The 13,120-nt window shown below is 36.0% G+C and overlaps 1 protein-coding gene across 1 annotated transcript; it reads left to right on the plus strand.

The window, feature by feature from the left end:
- The first annotated feature begins 503 nt into the window (after nucleotides 1–503).
- LOC134271330 (uncharacterized) lies at nucleotides 504–8,233 on the plus strand. The gene is made up of 2 exons (XM_062753553.1): nucleotides 504–975; nucleotides 1,116–8,233. Exons 1-2 carry the CDS (start codon nucleotides 504–506, stop codon nucleotides 8,231–8,233), a joined length of 7,590 nt encoding a protein of 2,529 aa, XP_062609537.1.
- Nucleotides 8,234–13,120: the final 4,887 nt, after the last annotated feature.

Consider the following 13,120-nt stretch of genomic DNA (forward strand, 5'->3'; position numbering starts at 1 on the left):
AGGTCATGGTGACCTAATTTTTTGACATTTTATGGATTTATTTAAGTATCTTATAACTGGTTTAGAATTACTAAACTTTGTTTGTTGATGCATATTTGGTTGTTAGAGAATGTATCTTGGGTTTTCAAAGAATGTAGACAAAAAAGTAGGTCACGGTGACCTATTTTTAAATATCTCAAATACTCATTGGCTTAGAATCTTCAATCTTTGTTTATTAATGCATATTGAGTCCTCAGAAAACTTTAATCTTAAATATATAGGTTACTGTGATGTACTTATGGTTTTTATAGCTTTATTATTAAAAATATTTTCAGTCCTAATTGGCTACGAATCATCAAATTTTGTCAGTTGATGCAACTTGGGTCTTAGGATACTTAGGGTTAGAGGCTTCAAATAGAAGTGATAGATTGCGATTCAAGGCCCTTTGGCCTCTTGTTTTCTTTCTTTGTTAAAAATACAAACCAATAGAGCTTCATTCTCATCAGAGACTTCTTGTTTTCTAGATGCCAAAGAAAAGAAAAGCTGTTAGTGGTAGAACACAGCGTGAAAGAGACAGAGCTAGAAAGAGGCAGGCGAGACAAAAACCTTCAATGTTAGATGTGTCGCCAGATGAGGAAGTGACTGAGTTCTCTGTTCCTTGCGGGACAGAGGATGGAGCTAAGTCAGCTCCTCCCGGTAATTTTTCGGGGCTTGGTTTGATGGGGTTTCCACCTAAAGAGGAAAAACCCCTGGCCAGGGTGCAGGCCTCACCTTGTGTGAAAATGCATTCACCTGCCCCGAGGTTGCCATCTCCTCGGGGAAGTCGTCTGTTTGTCCGCAACGAGGGCAAGGCACCGTCCCCTGACTCCCCACCGTGGGTTTGTGCTCCACCGAGGGCACCTGGATCGGACATAGTGCATATGTCTGATCCAGCAGGTCAGGCGCAGCTGGATACCTCCAGGGAGGAGGAGACCAGCAGGATATCAAAAGATGAGGGCACTTTAACGAATACTAAAACGGAAACTGAACGAATTTTAAAAAGGAACTTGAACGAATACAATATAGAATCTGAAATGAAACAAATGGAAATGAGAATAAATTCAATGAGAAATATGAGGAATACAGTACAATTTCAGGAAATTGTGATGAAGAGAAAGTGAATGAGAAAAAAAGAGATCAGAATGGGGAGAAATCATCTAAGAGAGGTAACTTTGATATGCCTATCTCAGTCCAGGGTTCATTTCATCAGGCCCATCCTATGTTTGAAGACAATGCTGGGACACAGTGTGTTGCTAATTGTTTAGCAGGACTGGCCTATCACAAACTTAAAAATGCAAAGAATTGGACATCAATGGACATGGATAGGATTTTAATGACAGGTGATGAATTGTATACATATCTGCAAAGAAGCTCGTCAATTAGTGATAGGTATTTACTCGTAGAGGAATTACCACAGTTTTTTGAATGCTTTAATCGATCATACCAATTTCAAGCAAAGGAAGCATTCACAAGTGTTATTTTGGCAGATAATGGATTCAACTATTCAGAGTTTAATGCATTACCCTTAGATGAAGCTCTTCAGATTGCTCTTGCAAACAATGACGGTTGTTTTGTGTGCTTTGGTGGAAATACTATGCTTATAGGATCAACAGATAATGGGTTCTTCACTTTTGACTCCCATTCAAGATCTTTCAATGGAATGTTAAATGTATCAGGAAAGAGCACCAGAGTTTTATTTCAAAATGTAAGTGAATTATATTCATATCTCAAGTCTCTTGCTCTTTCAATGGGCTATTCAAAAGATGTTGAATGTAATTTGAGTGGTGTCAACTGCAAAATGAATTTCATTGCAAATGACAATGGTTTGCATGAGGAAAACATATCTGAAAGGCAAGAGTTGACAATGGAATCTGCTGTTGAGACTTGCAGTAGAAATGATGACTTGATGTTTCTTAGTCAGGAGCAGTTACAATTTAGTTTTGTCCCACTGACTATGGATATAAAAGAACATCTTTGTGAAATGTTGAACATTCCTTTCATTTGCAAAGAAAATTCAGACAACATCCAATGTACGAGAACTAATATTGCAGAACCAATATTTGAAAGAAACATTTCAGGGGATGGAAACTGCTTCTTCAGAGCTGTTTCATTCAGTCTTACAAACTCAGAAGATTTCCACCATGTTTTGCGGAATGCAGTATGTGAGCACATGATGAAAAACAAAGAGTTATTTAAGCCATTCCTGAAAGACGGTGTTCATTCTGTTGAAAGTCACCTTTCTTCTTCTAAAATGTTGCAAGGAGGAACATGGGCTACAGAGATGGAAATATTTGCAACAGCTCACTTACTGAAGATTGATGTATATACCTACTCAGAGGGGTGTTGGTTAAGGTTTTTAGTTGCTGATGTGGAACCAAGTATGCAAAGCAGAAATGGAGCAATTTACTTGAATCATCAACAACAGAACCATTACAATGTAGTACTTTCTGTCCATGGAGAGGAATTAGAGTTGACAAATATGCAGCAGAGTAAAATTCCACAGGATTATGGAAAGCGCTATCAAAATCGATTACGAATGAAGAAGAAAAGGCAATCTACATCAGAAATGAAAGAGGAAATAAATGCTGTAGAGAGAAAAAACCAGTCTTTAAGAAAAAGGTATTTGCAAGATTCAGAATATAGAGAAAAGAAACTGAAAGCATCATCGGAAAGGTATGCAAAGGATGATGATCACAGGGAAGAAGTGAAAATGAAAAGTATTCAGAAATATAAATTGAATGACGAACACAGGGAAAATGTAATAGCTAAAGGCAAACTGAAGTACAAAACAAACGAAGTTTATAGAATTCAAGTTAATTCTGCAAGTACAAAGAGATACAGAGAAAATGAAAATTTTAGAGAAGCAAAACTCCACAATGCAGCTAAGAAATATGAAAGTGATGAATCTTTTAGGACAAAAATTAAGACTGCCAGTAGAAATCAATATGATTCAAGTGCAGTATTAAAAGAGCAGAAGAAGGAGAGGGTAAAGAGGCAAAGAACTGCTCACAGAGTTGGACTGGAAAATGAGGAAGAAGTAGTGAGAGTTTTTAGGGAAAAGGCTGTGGAAGGTATTGATTATTCATGTTGTTGCTGTGATAGGCTCTTGTTTCAAAATCAAGTTCAAAGATGTGAACGGGAAACATATGCAAAAAATGAGCAGGCAGCAAATATTGCTAATTTGTGCATTCAGGAGAAACACTGCCATAAGTGCACTGAATTGTGTCAGAAGAACTGCAGTAAGTCCAAATTATGGATTTGTTACACGTGTCACAGAAAAATCATAAGTGGGAATTTTCCAGCAGAGGCAGCAGCTAACAAAATGGCCCTTGAAGATATACCAAAGATATTGAAAGAATTAAACAGCCTTGAGAAACACTTAATTGCGCTGCACATACCTTTCATGAAAGTAATGGATCTTCCTCACGGTGGTCAGAAGAATATTCATGGGCCAGTTGTATGTGTTCCATCAGATCTGAGGAAAGTTACAAGCTTACCAATGAAACCCGGGGAAGATTTTCTATTAAGAGTAAAATTGAAGAGAAAATTGAGTTATAAAGGGTACAGTGAATACCAGTTCGTTGATCCAAAGCACATACTTGAGGCTTTAAAATATTTAAAACTGAACAATCAGTGGTACGAAGATGTAGCAATAGACACAAACTGGAAAGGGCACTTAGACTGTCCCGAAGAAATGTTGGAGCAAGGTGATTTGGAAAATGATGATCAGCTGCACATAGTTTCAGATACATGTTTACAACCAGTAGATATTGGTCAGGAGGTTCTTGATCATTACTTTGATGATATTTATGATATTGCCCCAGGAGAAGGGAATAACCCAATAAGGATGTTGCAGGAAGATGGGAATGAGGCTAAAACATTTCCATATCTTTTTCCTAGTGGGCGTTTTTCATGGAATGACGATAGAGAGACACGACTTACACTGTCAAGATATTACAACAATCGCCTTATGAATACTGATGACAGATTTGCAAGAGACAACAATTACATTTTCTTCAGTCAGTTTATGTCCGATTTAAACCAAGTTATAGAGAAGACGCAGATTTCAATCAGGAAGTCAGTGAGAAGAATGGGCAATGATCAGTTTGTGACAGCAAATATGGTACAAAACCCAGAAATGCTTTCCAAGTTGATAAAGAATGACGAAGCTCTGCGATTCATGCAGCCTATACGTGGAACACCGGCATATTGGTCAGCTGCGCAAAAGGATCTGTTTGCTATGCTTCGACAGTTAGGTATACCCACATGGTTTTGTTCTTTCTCTGCTGCCGAACATAGATGGAATGATGCAGTTGCAACAATACTGAGGCAGCAAAATGATACTAGAGACCCTTGTTTATTGGACTGGTCTGAAAAGAATGAAGTTCTGAGGAGCAATCCTGTCACAGTTGCTAGAATGTTTGAGCATAGATTTCATGTTTTTCAGAAAGAGGTGATATTTTCACCGTCGGAACCAATTGGGAAAGTATCGGATTTTTTTCAAAGAGTCGAATTTCAACAAAGGGGGTCTCCTCATATGCACTGTTTGTATTGGGTAGAAAATGCTCCTAAACTTGATGAAGATGGTGAGGATGCTGTCTGCAGTTTCATTGACAAATATGTTAGTTGTGCAGTGCCCCCAGAGACGGAAGATTTGGAATTGAGGGAAATTGTTTTGGGTGTACAACAACACAGCAAAAAACACTCAAAAACCTGCAAGAAGAAGGGGACAGATTGTAGGTTTAATTTTCCTAGGCCACCTTCTGTATGTACGTTCATTAATTCGCCATTTGAGGAAGAAATCATCTTGAATAGTTCTGGAGAGGCCGCTGATTTGAAACACGAACAGTCTATTGCTAAAGAAATACTTTTGCAAGTTTGGAATGAAGTGCAAGATGAATCAAACCAAATGCAGACTGCAGAAGAGATTTTGAAACATTTGGGTTTGACCCAAGCGCAATATGAAGAAGCTCATAAACGACTAACAAAGAAGAAATCAGTTGTTCTTCAAAGAAACGTAAGTGATCTGTGGACAAATCAGTACAATCCGTGCCTTTTAAGATGCTGGGATGCCAATATGGATATTCAATTTGTTTTGGATCCATTCAGTTGCATTGTGTACATCATTTCATACATTTCAAAATCTGAGAGAGAGATGGGAATGGTGTTAAAACAAACAAAAATAGAGGCAGAGGAGGGAAATGAAAATGCACGCATAGTCTTGAAAAAAATAGGTTCTGCTTATTTGAATCACAGAGAAGTGAGCGCACAGGAAGCTGTATATCGCGTATGTAACCTGAAAATGAAGGAATGCTCTAGGAAGGTAGTGTTTGTACCCGTGGGTGAAAATCCTACCCGACTGACGAAACCATTAGCTCAACTAAAAAGATCACGTAAGAATGAGGACAGTGTTCAGGATGACGAGGATGAGGATGATATTTGGATGACGAATATTGTAGAGAGGTATACGAATCGACCAAATGAGCCATTGTTTCAGAATATGTGTTTGGCAGAATTTTGCTCTGAATTCAGAATCCTAGCAAAATCACAGGTTCCAAAAACTCAGAATGAAAATGTGTTTGAACTGCAGAATTCGAAGGGATTCATCCAGAGAAGAACACGTGCAAAGCCAGCTGTGATACGATACCCAAGATTTGATGCAGAGAAAATGTCGGAGAAGTATTTCCAATGTCTGCTACAACTGTTCTTGCCTTACTGGGCAGATATTCAATTGAAACCCCCAGGATTTGACCTCTATGAAACATTTTATGAAACTGGAAATGTTCGAATTCCAGGGAAGAAAAGACTGCAACCAGTAAAATTAATTGTAGACACCAACCACATGCGTTATGCGAAAAATGAACAACTAATTGATGAGGCACAGGAAGCTTTCGAGAATATAGGAGAACAAGAAGATGCTTGGGCAAGTCTTTGTCCAGAAACAGAATCAATGAGACAGGAATGCAATGCACAGAGAACAGATAGACTTGATTTAAATGATACAGAAGAGCTGCCAGACATGAAATCAGACATAATTTCTGATGTTCTCTACAAGATTCAACAGAATGGACAGTCAACAGAAGAGAATTTACAGATCCTTCAATCTTTGAATGAAACACAAATGAAGCTGTTCTACTCTGTACGTGAATGGTGTTTGAGAAAAAGCTTCGGAGAAAAACCTGATGCTCTGCACATTTTTGTAACTGGTGGCGCTGGAACGGGGAAGAGTCATCTTATTAAAGCAATACATTACGAGGCATCCCGAATACTAGGAAAAACGTTGACATCTCCTGACAGTGTTTCAGTACTACTTGCCGCATTTACTGGAACAGCTGCATTTAACACTGGAGGGAGCACTATCCATCATTTATTTTCACTACCGAAATATATGCCTTTGCCCTATGAGCCATTGAGAGAGCAAAGTCTAAATGAAATGAGAGTTCATCTCGGAGATCTACAAATTCTTGTTATTGATGAAATTTCAATGGTTTATAAAAGATTATTATACTATGTCCATGAACGACTGGTGCAAATCAAGAAATGCAAGGAGCCATTTGGAGGAGTCTCGGTGATTGCAGTGGGAGATTTCTACCAACTTCCTCCTGTGAAACAGCGCAAAGACGAAAGACTGTATAAAGTCAATGCTCTTTACCCTATTGATTATTGGGTCGATTTTTTTAAAGTAGTAGAGTTAACTGAAATTATGAGACAACGTCAGGACATCCCATTTGCAACAGCACTGAATTCACTTCGGACTAGAGACGCGAAACAAGTACTGGAAGAAGAAACGACTTCAATTTTGAACGATTGTGTAAGAGAAGGACCAGAGCATGTCCTCCATGTCTATGCAACAAATGAAGAAGTCAATGGCTATAACTTGACAATGCTCAGGAGGACCTGTAATGACCTTGTTGAGATCGATGCACAAGACTTTATCAAGGATCGATCAACAGGCAAGCTTATCTTGAGAAGTAAGCCAGTCACAAGAGAAAGGACAGATAATCTTTCTGGCAGCTTGTTATTGGGGGTCAGTGCTAGAGTTATGCTCACACGAAACTCCAATGTTGATGATGGTCTAGTAAATGGGGTTATGGGGCACATATCTCACTTTCTGTATGGCCAAAGGGATAATACAAAAGTTGTTGCAGTAGCGGTAGTATTTGACAATTTGAACGTTGGAAAGAAGACTGGAAAGAGAACAAAAGATGGAAATATTGTTTTGATCGAGAGAGTTCAGGAAGAGATACTAGAAAAGAAAACAAAGAATGTTGTGCGACATCAGTTCCCTTTACGATTGTCTTGGGCATGCACATCTCACAAGGTTCAAGGGATGACAGTTGACAAAGTTGTCGTTAATTTAGATAGAACATTTTCCCCTGGGCAAGGATATGTTGCTCTGAGCAGAGTTACATCTAAGGAAGGATTATTTATTGAAACCAACTCTGCTGAATCATTCCAAAAGAAAATATATGCTGATCCAGACGTCAAAGCAGCTTTGGAAGAAATGCCGAAATTGATGCTTCCAAATTTCGACGAGTTTAAACAAGGTTTTCAAATTTTCCTTCACAACATACAGAGTCTCAATAAACATTTCGTCGATCTGAAAAAGGATATTCGATATAGAAATGCAGATATCATTTGCCTAACAGAAACTTGGTTGAGACCTGGACAAAATCTCAGTGTATTTGAATTGGATGGTTTCAACTTTCACCAAGTAGCTAGAGGAGACGTATATGACGACAGCAATACTCAGGTTTTACAGTTGCGTGCATCAAAGGGTGGAGGTGTGGCTGTTTATACCAAAGAGACTGGACAAGAAAAACAAGTCTGTTTTCTTCCTTTTAAGAATGTAGAGGGCATATGTGTGAAGTGCGTGTCGGAAGACGTAGTTGTTTTAACTGTCTATCGACCAAACTCCTTAGATACACCTCAATTTTTAGTACAACTAGAAAGGGTGATAACGTATTACAGACTACAGAGTAAGTTCTTTGTTTGTCTAGGAGACTTCAATGAAGATGCAAGATCTCTTGGAGTTATTCAGGCTTTCATGAGTAGTCAAGATTTCAAGCAAGTTGTTCATTTTAATACAACAGAAGGGGCTACAATTCTAGACCATGTATATATTTCAGCACGTCTAGAGGCAAAGGTCGAAAAAATGCCAACTTACTATAGTTACCACGATGCAATTAAGGTTTCCATAACAACAAGCACATAAAAAAAGGTGTACAGTATAATATGTACCGGGGATACTAATTCCTATCAGAAAGGTCAAAGAACAAGGTTCACTTTTGTCTTATTTGGCTATGTGAATTTCTCGAAAACTGAAACTGTATTGTTTTAGTTAACAAATATTGAATATCACTTAAATCTAAGGTGACTGCGTATCTATCAAGAATTACGGAATTTTATGGCTAGTCAATGCATAACGACGTCTTGAAATGCGACAATTTCCTCATATCTTAAAAAGTCTACAAAAACGGACAATTATTGAATCTATTTTTCGATAATTAATATAGAGCGCAACCTCTGATCTAAAATAGGCAAGTAGTAAATGATAGAGCTGTTTCTGAGGATTAATGGACATGTTTTATATTTTAGATGAGCCTGTGCTCGTATTATATTTCTTTACTGAAAGTACTCAATTATACCTGTTTACTTAGAAATTCAAAAACATTGCATTTTAATAAAGCCAGTTATCCAAGACCTGAACTTTTATGAGAAAATGTTTTATATGATTTGAAAACACTAAGTCTATTTCATTTTCATTTTTCAAATGGAAAATAGAGTGTTAATCAAATAATTGTTAAACCTTGGGGCCATTTTAGGCATAAAATGAATAGACTCTTTTTGAAGAAAATATTAAACTTTAAGGTAAAGTATGACATTTATCTTTATTAACAGAAGGCTATTCAATAGGCTTTATTAGAACTACTTTAGTAAACTAATTCTCTTGACATAAGGGACAAATTGCATGAATTCGATCATGATTTCTTCTTTATTCAGGGTTTTCGAAAATTTAGTGCTAAACATGGTAAATGCAGAGAAAAAGAGATTGCATATTGTTAAAAATGTGAAGACGAACAATTTTGATTGATAGTAATTCAAGGCGGTGTTTATACCGAGAACATCATGATGTAATTCAATAAATGAACAGACACGCGTGTTTGCCTACTGCATGTTTACATTTTTCTTCAAACATGCAGATAAAGGAAATTTACGACAAGATTTTGAATTACTTCAGGAAATGCAATGAGAAACTGTTTTAGTATTTTATTTGTATTTCAAACAAGGCAGGTTGTGCATTTGTTAAGATTTTCCGTGATCACATAAACATTATCTTAATTAGCACACTGAGAAAATGTGTACAAAGACTTCACAAGAAATAAGAATGTAATTTTATGTGCTAATGTTCGTACATTTTGCCATGATGTTTGTGTTATTTGTCGTACCTTTGCTAATTACAGACTAGAAATTAAAAAAAACTTAATGCATTTAAGAACCCTCTCTACACCGCAATGCACACTAAAGAGTTCTGATTACCGGTATATGGTATTTTTCTGTGGTTAGAGTGAGGGCCCTTAGATTTAAATTCTCAAAAATAGAAAATAATATTACACTATTTTGAAATCAATTCAAGTACTCCTAACATTCTAAAAGGCCAAGATGAATTAATTGAAGATTTTATTTGCATGTATTTTCTCTATGGAAGTAATTAAACAACATTGATTTCTATTCACAAATACTTCATTGATTATTTTTTCTGGGGGTTAATGCTAGGTACCATTTAATGAAAATTGAATGAGCTCAATATCAACACTTTGATAGAATGTAAATATAGTTGTCTCAATGTCATTGAGATATTGTAACATTTTGCACTGGTGTAGAGTGGGTCTTAAAAAACATTTATTGGTGCACCTGTACCTTTGGAATATTAGCTTATACATCAAAGTAGTATACCGGTACGAAGTAAATGAAGCATATTTAAACAATTTCAAACTTTAAAAGGCCATCTTAGTTTATATTACGTGAGTACAACTTCAGATATTTTTAAACCATAATTTACAATTAAAATTGTATTTACTGGTACATGAAGTAAGGCATGGGAAAACATGCAAGTGTCCACAAATAACGTATCATAATGTGGAGAATAACTTAATTTTACTGTTTTAAATCGATTGTAAAGCATGAAATTGGTAGATTATAAAGTACATGTACATAATGTCATTAGTGTGTAAAATGCTTGCTTATAAAAGTATTTTATAGTAACCCGCGTGTAATGCAGTGCAACTCATTTACCTTAATGGTTGGTGTAACAGAAAAGAAGTTTCCATAACGTTCATAGACATCCCATTTTTGAGAGAGAAATGATAGGATATAAAGTTTTGTACATAGCAATGAAATTTAAAAAATAGGGATGTCCATCTTAAATATCTATTTTCTTTAGCCGAACATTCGATTGCATTATTCGTACTATCTTCGTAAAGAATGATCAAGATTTCATGATATTTTGTCAAAAAGGATTTAAGCGATTAATATCTTTGTTTCCATTAAATATCACTAAATAATGAAAGGGTTAAAAATGACAGATTTTTGGCCCCCCTGAGCCCCTACTATGAGAGGTCAACCTCTTCTAACGTTTAATTTATCACGAGCCTTATCATTTGATATGAAGACAAAAGGGCTGTCCCCTTAAATGAGGGGCCTAGAAAAAGTATTTCATCAAAAGAGAGAAAGCTTGATATCCATTTTTTTTTTTACAAAGATAATATTCAAAATAATATCTCATCGAAAAATCGGACGGAAGACCTACTCGTTGCTCGCAACGAGATCGCATCTAGTTATTTTTATTATTTTTCCGCCGAATGGTTTTTTGTTTCACAAGTTATTGAAGAGGTTTATAGTTCATAAGAATGTACTCCTTAAATGATTTTTTCGTTTGACCCTGCGTATATGAACTTCGACCCCTTTTGGAGTTACCGCCCCTTTCGCAAAAATATTTGTTATTGCTACTCCTCCGAAACCGTAAATCGTAAAGGAATGAAACCTTCACCAATGTCTTAGACTAATTAAGAAAACCTTAAATCCTTCATTGCAAAAGTATTCATGACCCCTTCAATGAGTTATTGCCCCTGAAAGTTTTTGAATTTTACAAATAATTAAACATTTTCAAAACGAGAAGTCGTAGAGACATGGGACCAACTGCATAAGATTCATTGACCTTTGACCTTAAAATTCATGTCAAGGTCAAAGGTCAAGGTCATTCCAAAAATGAGAAATTTAGCTCTTTTTGTTTCTCTTTTGTCTTTCAACATATACTTAATGTATATGCATCATTACTATGTACTTTTAAAACTATTTCAAAGATATGATTCTTGTCCCCTAACATTAACCCTTTTAAAGTTATTGCCCCTTTTGTGAAAAGCCTATTTTCGCTACTCCTCCGAAGCTATAGACCGTAGAGTCACCAAATCTTCACAAATGTCTTAAGGGTCTTTACGCCTAACTTCACTGTATAAGTGCGAAAGGATCACATGACCCTTATATGAGTTATTGCCCTTTAACTTCTTTGTACTTATTATTAAACCTTATAACTTGAAAACTCAGTCTTGTCGAAATCTGTCGGTCCTGTCGGCAAGGCCAGTAAAAATTTGTCTGGACCGGTCATCACAGACACAGAAAAAATGGCCGCATACGTGGCATGTTGACGATAGCCAAGTAAATTTGTTATCACAAAGTCAGAAAACATGTCATTTGTGTCTATGTTAAAGACTCTCTACCCCAAGAAAGGAAACTTGTTATATTGAAGGCTATTGAAAATATTAAAGGGCATTTTGGTGCTGTTATTCATATGACTTTCTCAGCATCAAAATAAGGTACAAGCATCTGGTCTGACAAAACTTTGACTGGTCCGACAAAACATTTGACTTTGTCAGACCAAATGTCTGACAGTGATGAAAAAATTTCGACAAGTCTGAAAACTATAAGTCATAGAAGCATGGAGTCAATTGCATTATGACCCTTGACCTTTGACCTTGAATATTTTTCAAGGTCAAAGGTCAAGGTCATTCAATTTTTTATTTTATTTTATTTTTTCTATGCTTTAAGACAATTCTGGTGTCTTTTTCATGGAATATAATTTTAAGGAGTCAGATATAAAACAAATTTGAAATTCAAAGAAGGTGGAAAGACCTCTTATTGTTCTGTGAACAATAAGTCTCCTAGTTCTTATTAGGTCTTTCCACCTTTCTGTGGAAAGACCTATTGATATTCTTCTGTTTCTTTTTTTTATTATTATTTTTTATTATTTTTCCGCCGTGTGATTTTGAGTTTCAAGATTTATCAAAAAGATTTTTAATCCATAAGAATGTACTTCATAAAAGATTTTCGCAGTTGACCCTGCGTATATGAACTTTGATCCCTTTCGGAGTTATTTCCCCTTTTGCAAGAAAGCTTGTTATTGCTACTCCTCGGAAATCATAAACCGTAGAGAAATGAAACCTTCACTACTGTCTTCGACTAATTTAGTAGACACTCCAATGATTTATTGCGAAAGTATTCATTGACCCGTTCAAAGAGTTATTGCCCCTGAAACTTTTTGAATTTTACAAATAATTAAAAATTTTCAAAACCAGCAGTCGTAGAGATATGGGACCAACTGCATAAGATTTATTGACCTTTGACCTTAAAATTCATTTAAAGATCAAAGGTCAAGGTCATTCGAAAAATGAGAAATTAAGCTCTTTTTGTATCTCTTTTGTCTTTTATCATATACTTAATGTGTATGCATCATTAATATGTACTTTTAAAACTATTTCAAAGATTTCATTATTGTCCCTTAAAAATAAACCTTTTAAAAGTTATAGCCCCTTTTGCGAAAAACCTTGTTATCGCTACTCCTCCGAAACCATGAACCGTAGAGAAATGAAACCTTCTCTAATGTCTTCAACTAATTTAGTAGACACTCCAATGATTCATTGCAAAAGTATTCGTTGACCCCTTCAATGAGTTATTGCCCCTGGAAGTTATTGAATTTTACAAATAATTAAAAATTTTCAAAACGAGAAGTCGTAGAGACATGGGACCAACTGCATAAGATTTATTG

The sequence above is a fragment of the Saccostrea cucullata genome, unplaced genomic scaffold (genome assembly GCF_032062105.1).
Source record: "Saccostrea cucullata isolate Sc308-1 unplaced genomic scaffold, CSIRO_AGI_Scuc_v1 ctg8472, whole genome shotgun sequence".
Classification (NCBI taxonomy): Eukaryota; Metazoa; Mollusca; class Bivalvia; order Ostreida; family Ostreidae; genus Saccostrea; species Saccostrea cuccullata.

Coding starts and splice junctions, on each gene's coding strand:
- LOC134271330 (XM_062753553.1), top strand. CDS start 504: ATGCCAAAGAAAAGAAAAGCTGTTAGTGGTAGAACACAGCGTGAAAGA. Junction 976..1,115: donor CAGGATATCAAAAGATGAGG/GCACTTTAACGA, acceptor GTACAATTTCAG/GAAATTGTGATGAAGAGAAA.